The sequence below is a fragment of the Penaeus japonicus genome, unplaced genomic scaffold (genome assembly GCF_977035675.1).
Source record: "Penaeus japonicus unplaced genomic scaffold, GWHDUDI00000001_assembly GWHDUDI00000007, whole genome shotgun sequence".
NCBI lineage: Eukaryota > Metazoa > Arthropoda > Malacostraca > Decapoda > Penaeidae > Penaeus > Penaeus japonicus.
The window spans coordinates 8,843,375-8,853,374 of record NW_028234409.1 but is presented as its reverse complement, the minus strand read 5'-3'; the positions used below and the strand labels follow the sequence as shown (position 1 = coordinate 8,853,374).

General features: G+C 34.2%; 1 protein-coding gene across 1 annotated transcript in view; it reads left to right on the top strand.

Moving 5' to 3' along the window:
- The window catches only part of Ada2b (Transcriptional adapter 2B), a 34,607-nt gene that overhangs the window by 5,912 nt on the left and 18,695 nt on the right, over positions 1-10,000 (top strand). The window contains exons 5-13 of the mRNA XM_086538181.1: positions 249-325; positions 670-681; positions 2,121-2,467; positions 4,467-4,684; positions 5,025-5,117; positions 5,475-5,614; positions 5,967-6,089; positions 6,383-6,479; positions 8,684-8,736. Coding sequence (XP_086394307.1) covers positions 249-325; positions 670-681; positions 2,121-2,467; positions 4,467-4,684; positions 5,025-5,117; positions 5,475-5,614; positions 5,967-6,089; positions 6,383-6,479; positions 8,684-8,736 — 1,160 coding nt within the window. The remainder of the gene's footprint in view (positions 1-248; positions 326-669; positions 682-2,120; positions 2,468-4,466; positions 4,685-5,024; positions 5,118-5,474; positions 5,615-5,966; positions 6,090-6,382; positions 6,480-8,683; positions 8,737-10,000) is intronic.

The window sequence follows — 10,000 nt, the reverse complement described above, 5'->3', positions numbered from 1 at the left end:
AGATGTTAATTGCACCCCAGATTTTGAGTTACGCTGTATGTTAGTTTTTTTATTTATTTATAAAGGTTTGTCTGTGTACTGTCCAGAAAAAAAACACAACATAGGATATATTCAGGATGATATTTAAGCTACTAATTGCTGCATAGAACTAAAAACCTATTGACAGGTCACATATAGGTAAGAATAACTGATTATTCTCATGTATATTACTTTCCTAATTGTTTTGTTAATTGTAGATCTCTTAACAGATTAGTGACTCCTGTAATGAGAAGAGGATTGTAGAGATTATCAGTGGCTACCATTTCCTGAATATAAGTCCTGACTCGCACTAATTGTAAAGTTCTGTAATTGCATATTTTCCCGTGGTGTGATTCTTGGTGGCAGAGTGCATGCTTTATATTTTATGGTCACAGCATTTTCTCATGCAGTTCCCACTTTTTAAGTGCATAACAGTGTCTTGCTGAAGATTTTGCTATTTTTCACAACTAAATGATGATTTTTCTATGTTGAAAATTTCATTATCTTCTATAGTATATACATGGCTTGGGCCCACTTTCTGAGCAAAATTTTTTCATAGAAGCTTTGTAGTATCTTGTGATTATGCATACCTCCCAGTTCTTTTCCTTTTATGTTTGAAATTTAATATGGAAAGAAAATTGACATTTGCAGCTTCTACAAAATGTGAGTTCGGTCAAATATTGCTAAAGCAAAATTTGCAATATCTTCATGAACAATACCAATATCACATGAGATATGCACTGAAAAATCTTTTCATTTTGTTATTACAATCTGAAATATTGAAATTCTTGAAGAATGGATAGCATAATAGATTTTTTGTGATACTTAATGTTTGACAACGATAGCAAGAATTTTGACATGAAACCTATAATCAGCCTTGTTAACATGCTCTTTTGCAGCAGATTTTGCTGTATTTGAGATTGCTAACAGACTTGCTGAAAGGGAACCATAATGTGTTACATCATGAACAGCAGTGTGCAGTCTTTCAATATTTTTTCTCCCCATAAAAGTTTATTTGAAAGTGAATTATAAGTTATAGAAATCTGTTTGTGAAGCTTTATTTGATTTTTAAAAAGTTGGGATTATCTTCTATTTATTTATTTTTTTTTCACTTTGTATAACATGCAAATTATTTAGGGATCTTCACATTGAAAGAATTAATATGCTTTTGATGTTCATAAAAAATTGGATTTGTTAAGATTATATACAGCTTATGCCTCCCTCCTACACACAAAGTATTGCTGGTCTTTTAAGACTTTTAAATTGTCCTATATTTATAAAGATATGTACTAAAAAGTACCTATTATTGCAACTGCTAGGAAAAAGGCTTTATAACTACATGCAGTACCTCTCATGGTACTGGTTCCCCATATGATAGTGAAACTGTAGGTTCCACAAAAAAAAAATCTAGTAGTACTTTCTGTCTATCAGTGATATTATTTTCTAAACAAATACCATTAGAGGCACTGCCTGCAGTTTAACTGGTCTTAACACTGAGTTATTTCGAAATGCATTGGCCTAACACCTCAGGCTCTTTGCCCGCTTAAGCCATGGCCACCCGCTATGCACATGTGCCAGCCATACAAAAACCCAGTGACAAGTGCTGCTACTACATAATGTGATATCATGTCACCAGTTGTTTATGGATTAAAGCTACTTTCCTGGTAGATACAGCTAATGGTGCTTTTCAGTATGTAAAATAGAGGACATTTTTATAGTTAAAAAATACTATCAGCAATGCTTCCCAACTTTGTGTGTATATGTAGATTTATATACATCACTAAAAACTCAGGTTGATATAAATGACTTCGAAATTGGTTACAAATCCTAGATATTATAGAATTCACTCTAACCATACACATATTTAGACACTCAAATTTGTTGTTTTTGATGTCTAACTGGAAGTTCTAACACTATCTGTTCATCAAATGTTAATCATGAGAAGAAAGGAAGATTAATTTAAAGTTTTGATATAAATTTAAATCTATTTAAGGCTTGCTTTCTGTAAATTCAGAGAAGAAAGGATGCTTTATAAACTTTGCCAAATGAGTAAAGCAATATTAACCAAGACTCCTCTTTCACAAGCTACTCTGCTATGCTTAATGGAGACTTAAGGTTCTTAATGTAACACATTTGGTCCTGAGGGTTACGATGATGGTGCAGGAAGCAAGCAAGACTTGTTGGCGATCGTATAGTGTCGATGATGACAAGTGCCCCCGCCGCTGCACTCTGCTTACCGCCACCCCCCTCACTAACGGGTCACTGTCTTTTCTTGGGCCCGCTCTCTCACAGGCCGGTGTTTTCCAGGACACAGGAAACTTTAGCATTTTCCCCGGTCAAGGCCATTGGACTGCCAGAGAGGAGGTCAGATTGCTGGACGCCATTGAGCAGTATGGGTACGGTAACTGGGAGGACATTGCTCGCCATATTGAGACGCGCACGCCGGATGGTACGTTTGCATAATATTTGTTTTGATCTGAAAGTGGTGGGTAAGCACTACCTTTGAAAGTGGTGTGTTGTAAGGGCTCATTTTATGTCTGGTGGTATGTTTGTTTACTTTTGCTTTTGCTTTTTTTTATCTTCTTTCAGTTACCTTGATCAGTTGATCATGTTCTTTCTTATACAATTTTTTTTATTTTTTATAACATGTTAAATCAGATGAGGTGGGTCTGGACATGCATTGGAACCTGAAATTATTTCTATCAAAAATATTTTCTATAATGTATGATAATGTGTTAGTTCATCTGTTAGTACTATTTCAGCCAGTTTATTGTTCAATATATAGACTTGTTGCATAAATACCAAAGCAGCCATCATTTACTTGATTGAAATAGGTACTCAAGAGTTATTCTAAGAATGTAAGCAGAAATTTATGAGATCTTTTAGTAGTTAACCTTTAGAAAAATGATAATGTGCTTCTCTATTTTTTAATATGTTACTGAACATCAAGATGCCTTTGGTTTTATTTGTTATGTAGATAGTTTACACCCTATAATTACCAGTCAGAGTGAGAAGTTTGCAAATGATAAAGCCTTTTATGTATTTGAAATGTGATGAGTGATATCAAAATGTTTGGGCATTTTTTTCATACTATGAAGAATTCTGTTCTTTTCATGAAGGCATAGATGACATTATTAACCCATTGCGAGAGGGTATCATGACGTATATGACGCACATATATATATATTTAACGTGACTGTGGGAGTCGTGATGTATGTGATGATAGTCAGCATGCCATATTTGACATTGGGGAGGGGCGTGGATCACTGTGTTTCTTTATTATTTTATGAGAAATAACTCTGTTTAGTGAATGATAATGACAGTTGCAATCATCATTATTATTATTACAGTAATTTTGAGCAAAATGGGTACATTCTAAAATCCAAAACATAGATGGCACCACTTTTCCCTTGCATAAGTAGGAAAGAGAGCCATGAATAGCACCCATCCATGATCTCTAGCAAGCACTATCTTCAGCAAGATGCTCTAAAGTGTCTATGATGAAGGATGTGCAAGCAGAATGAGAAGAGGAAGGTGACTCAAACCATGCCCAGTGTCTACAGTGTGACCCTGTATCAGTAAGGCTGCCTTGTGCAGTGGCACTCGCAGTCGTAAGCATAGGTTTCTTTCCTCTTCCCTACTTCTTCATGTTATCTTCATTGTGGATTTTTATATTTTTTAAATTTGTTTACAACAGTACACAAATATGAAGAAAATAAAGTTGCTATTTGTCTCCCCATAAAACAGCAATACTTCTATCACACTGAGTGTAAAGAAAATTATGAGCTGATATGGACCCTATACTACAGTTTTAGATAACTGCAACATTGATAGAGGCTGTCATATAACATTTAAGTCTCACAGTGCAGTAGAATACAAAAAATAGTTCTAGTATTACAATGAGCAAAGGAAAGAGAGTGGAAAAGGTTGTGATATGTCAGTTGAAGCTTCCTCACTGTGAAATAAAACCTTTCTAAAACTAGTGCCTGTCCTGGGGACTGGGCAAGCAAATCTATGCCTGTCTGCAATAGGTTAATGAAAATAACTTATCTCTGAAAAAATCACTATGTAGGCATAACCTTTTCATTGCTTTTTATTGATGTTTGATTATTTATTGTTAACATTACTTTTGTAATTTATATATTTTTTATTTGCTGTGTTTTTTCTTTTAGGGAAGCAGGTTCATAGACAAGTAAATATATGAGTTGTGAAGTAATTGCCTTTGGCATATTGTTTTATTCTGATGGTTTAGAATATTGAAATTTGTTGTGAAAATTATCACCAAGAAAAAATAAATACATTGCTTGAAATAAGAGAATAGGGATCCCAGTCCTAATATCAGATTATTAAAGAAAAAAGGAAAGATCTTTATATATATAAACCAGATGTAAGTCACTACATGTGGCAATAGAAAACATGGTTCACCTAATCCTTTTTGAAACCAACAGAAGCAAGAAATAAGTACATCAGCAGTTACATAGATGGAGCAATAGGGCGAGCCTCCTGGAAACCAGCGCTAGAAAGATTGCAGCTCCCCATCGAGCACACAGTCCCCGACACAGGACCTCTCTCGCCAACTCTAGGGTCTTCGCTGCCCACCCAACCACCCTCCACTGAGGAGAACACCATATTGGGATACATGCCACACAGAGATGATTTTGAAAGGGTGAGTTGGCTGTGAAGACTGTTCAGGGTTTTTGAAGCAATGTTTGTGTTGGTACAGGTTATTATTTGTATATTTGTATGTTTGGATATTTATTCTAAGTAAGATATGAAGTCAAATTATGAAATTTTATCTCTGATACAAAGACTTCTATTTGTAAATTTAATGAACTTGTGAGGAAAGAACCTATATATTACTTATTACATTTCTGTAAATGTTTTTTTGAAGTTCATCTCTATTTTTTTTTTTATGGTTTTTACCATATCTTTTGCCAGTATCCAATTTGCTTCTTTGTGTCATAAGGAAATGTTTCAAATGTAATTATTTGTTATCGCGTGCACAGGAATGGGATAATGACGCAGAAACAACGATAGCACCATTATTTATTCATCCAGTTGATGATGAAGATGTGGATATGGCTCTCAAACTTGCACAGGTAATTATCATCAAATGAGAAAGTAAATATATAATTTATCATAGAGAGAAAAGGTATGAATCAAGTTAATGTAATCATTTAACATTAGATATAGTTAAAATGTTGAATGAAGTAAGTGAGATTTTATGGCTGAGTATCTTAAGTGAAGCATGGTAATTGTACTTATGTTTTTATTGTAGATATAAATTTTATATCAAACAACAGAGTAGAAACGTTGTTAGGTTATTGTATGTAAAGTGAAAGGGATATTTTTTTATGTATTTGTGTATAGGTATAGCATGTAGACAGTAATACATCTTCCATTTAATTGTGAATTATCAGATATGTTCACACTTAGATATATATTCATTTTTCCAGGTTGATATGTACATGCGTCGTCTCCGTGAAAGATCGAGAAGAAAACGGGTAGTGAGAGACTTCCAAGTAGTTCCACAGTTCTTCAAGAAGGAAAGAGAAAAAGCCCAAGTTCCTCCGAAGAAGAAAAGCAAAGACGACAAGTAAGTGTCCAGCGGTGGGGTTAGATTTTATCATAACTGACCATTTGGATAAGACAAGAAATTTTTGAATAGTCTGTAAGTTAATGAAAAAAAATTGTCATTGTATGTGGAAAAAAGTGGGCTGGAAATTATATTGATGAAAAGTTAAATTGTTAAAGTATCAGTAAAGATCTAGAGAGATCTACAAATGGCTAAGAATATTAAAAAGAGAGAAGTAATTATATTGTAGCATAGGCATGGTTCCATTAGAATGCTTAGCATGTGTGATTCCTAATGACATGATGCTTATCATTAGTTGCAGAGTATGAATATTATTTTATTTATTTTTCTTATTGTGTATATTTCTTTTCAGGGAGGCAGTGTCTGAAAAACTTAGAACAATCAGCCAGTTTCAGACTGCAAGTGAACACAATAATCTTATAAACTCCATTGTTCGAGAAAGAGAGTTAAGAACAAGGATAAGAGAACTACTAAGGTAAGAGCTGGGCATCTTTGATGGATGGTTTGATGGAACTTTAGTCACAGGCTCCACATGTGAATGTGTTCAAGTACTCGTTGCACCTGACCTACCTTTGTCAATAACTGACAGACATTTGGTTATAATCATCTTGCGCTTAGTTTCTATTGTTTTGCACACATGGAGTTTCAGTTTCTCATGAAATGAAGCTTTAAAATGAATAAGGATGAAATATATTACTGTAAGGATTTCCATTTTTCACTAATACAAGTTCTCTTGTAACAACGATTTGCTTTCCTTATGCTTCACAGATATCGTCGTAATGGAATTAGACATGTGGAAGAATGCCATGAGTTTGAGGTAGCAAGGTCAAGAAGAGACAGGAAAAAGGAAAACAAAAAGAAGAGTGTAAGTATTAATTTTGTTTTGTTTTGTAAGGTAATGCTGTGAGTAAATCTAGTTATAGACACTGGAGTTATAAGCAGGGTTATTCCTTACATCTAAGTCACTATTAAAATTATCAACTGATGTAAGTGAAGAAGAAGAAAAAAAGGAGTAATAGAGATGTAAGTTAACTATACTTTGTACGATACGGGACTCATGTTTTGTTAGAAGACATCAGAATTTTATGTACTGGTAGTCCTTAAATTGGAGATAAATTTTGAGTGCTTACATCTCTTGAATATGAATAGCATATCAGAAGAATTCAAGGCATTTTGATGGGCAAGTGCATGTTTCCCTTCACAGAGAAACCCGTAAGTGACAAACTGGGTAACAATTTATTACCACCAGGACACTGTAGGTGAATATTGTCAAAATAGAGTATGAAATTGGAAATATGGTAGCACACAGGATGAGATACATTATGCACTTGGCTATAGTATGTTAGCATTCCTATTTCGGAGCTTTTGATTTTAGAGAAGGATTTTATTTCCTTATGGTGAATCATGAATCACTCATTATTATTATTAATATCATAACTTCCATAATGTTATAGTTCTATATCTTATTTTATGCTGAGTGCTAATGATAGTAAAAGTTTAATTGATCATTGTCCTTGTTATTAGTTATATATTACACTTATACATGGATGCCCAAAAGAAGAATAGGATAGAAAAAACAAAAGTGAAAATACAACCGAGATGAATAAGTATATTTAATGAATAGGTTTGTTTGTTTTCCAAAAGATCAAGTTCTCACAAGTTATTTTCTGGTAAGAGTGTAATCTTGATCTTCAGTTCAAAAAGGTTTGAAAAATATTCACATTAGATTTGTAGTTTTGCCATTTTTGTATTTACTGTTATCATTCTTGTTATTTAGGAGAAGGTACAACAACATATTACAGTGTTATTGCTAGCATGGCTTAGCTTATGTTCCCCGCTGTAATTTGTACTTTCCTCTTGCCATTGTTTCTCTCCAGGCAGGGTCAGTTTACTTACTTCATTTATGCTGTGTTTAGGAGCCATGTGGTTTGTTTGATATTATGTTTGATAATCAGATATAAGGATCATAATAATTATTATTATTCTATTGAATTCTTTGTGTGAGTGTGTGTTTTAGTGAGTGGTTGTATACATGCTGTTACAACGTGATTGTTTGTATGTTTGTAATTGCTAAAGATGTGAAATGTAAATGCATATTTATTTTTAGAAGTTAAACTTCTTATTTTAACTCTTAAGATTTTTATTAATTTCCATTCATGTCAGGTCATGTACATTTCAAAGTTTCGGTTACCAGTCAGACAAAAGATACTTAAGTGAATTTGATTTTCCCCATGCAAATTGAATGCATATACAAATACTTGTAATTTATTTGATGTATTAACTTCTTTTGTGTACTTTTTGGTTATTGACCAAAACTCCTCGTTACCTCTTTTTAATGGAATCTTGGTGTTCAGTTGAAAGGGATGTCTACATGTGTTTCAGATACTCTCTCCCTTTTGGATATCAAGATGTTTTTTGTAAACTAACTACGAATGTCAACTAACAAGAAAGGAAAGGAGGGATATAAAAAAGAGAAAAACAAAGGGGTTTCCTTTCTTCTGACTTTGCTAGTCGCATGTGATTCAGGAGGTAATAGCAATGTCTCGATGGGGAGATTCCTAGATTGATAGTTTTATCAGCTATGAATATGAGGCAGAGGAAACAGAAAATGAAAGCAACTGCTGAAGTAAAATCCTTTTCTGTACAATTACCTGCATGTTACATGTACATTACCAGTTTTGGTGTCAAACTTGCGTCAGATACTTTGTGGATTTTTTGTAAATATTTTTGATGTGCAATTATTCTTGGATTGCACAAAAGTTTTTGACACAGGGTTTTTTTTTATGTCTGGAAGCAGCCCCAGGTTTTCGTAGATTGTTCAGTCTGTGAGATGCACTGGACATGAGGCTGTAGCATGTAATTTTTTCTTGGCCCAAAGATTAAGGTAACCTAGACATCCCAAATATGTAAAGAAGCCTCTTTTTTAGACATATACATACATAATATAATACCAACGCGTGCAAAAGTTACCCCGCTGCCGTCCACTGGCCTGGCATGAGTGGAATAAGCTAACGTTGGCCCTTGTGTTACTTCCACAGCCGAGTATTCACAACTTTGCCTTTCATGCAGGCCAGCCTGCCTCAGATTCCGACTCAAATGGACCTCACCGCAAAGTCAAAAGAGTAAGTATTCTCAGTGGACTGTTTGTTGTATTTTGGTTGTAGTGGTAGCACTGTAGTGGCATAGAGCTTTTGCTTGAATGGCCATAAATTCCTACTTGCAAGGGAGTTGCCAAGGGTACTAACATAGAAGTGTCCTTATTAAAGGCAGAAAGAATATCTTGAATTCTGGCAACTTCATTACTGGAATAGATAGATGTCTCATTGTGTAGAAGAGAGACTGTGAGGGATATGAATGGCACAGTATTATTACTGATTAATCATTTTTAGTGTAGTTGTTGGTGGATCCTGCCTTGTACCAACGTGAGACTGATGTTTATGGTGATGGGTTGCTAGCTTGGTTAAAAGTGTCGAGTGATAGAACAACAAAAATATATTATTACAAGGGCTTGAAATATGTATGTACTGTATCACATGATTGAGTCTGTTTGTTAAGAGATTAAAGGGGAAACATTACCAATTGGCAAGAGGATGTAAGGTGAGGAGGAATTTATCGACAGTAAGAATTTTTTTGTTAAGCTTGTAGATTTTATCATGTGTTGTGTTGTCTAGGAAGATTAAGCCAACATTTTTACCTTACTCTTTCACTCGTTAACGAGGGGGCAGTGTTGCCTCCGCCTGGACATAGTACTGGGGTATCTCAAAATGCACAGGCCTAATGCTTCAGGTTATTTGTTGCTGAGGCAGCAGCTTGTTAGTTTAATGATGTGATATGAAAGATTAGACATGCAGTAAACATTAATACAAAAGATCTTGATAGCAATGGATCAGAAAGTACAGAATGTTATGGTAAATTCTAAAGTTATCATATGTTAATCCTTCTGCTACAGGTATTTTTTTGAGGTTGGATCACTCCTGTATTGCACTGATTATTTATTTCTTCATTTGTGTAACTAACACATCATTCTAATTAGAATCTCTCTGCTAATGTATCATATATACCATTAGTCTTGAAAATAATAGAAAACTCAACATCATAAGATGCTCAGCCCAGGCCCAGTATCTTGAGATGTGCCATGGTTAGAAGGTATCTTTAACGTACATGTTTATTTTACTGGGTTTAAAGGGGAAATCTAGGTATTCAGTCTTTACACCTTAACATCTTTATTTCTCTGTTGATTTTATTCACCTTATTACAAGTAATGGAAGTATGTTATATTCAGAGTACCATAAAAAACAGCCCAAAAATTACAAGCTACTTAAGTATTTTCCATGTGATTTTCATGGATCTACAAATATTGACAAATCAAGAAACATGAAGGGAGTA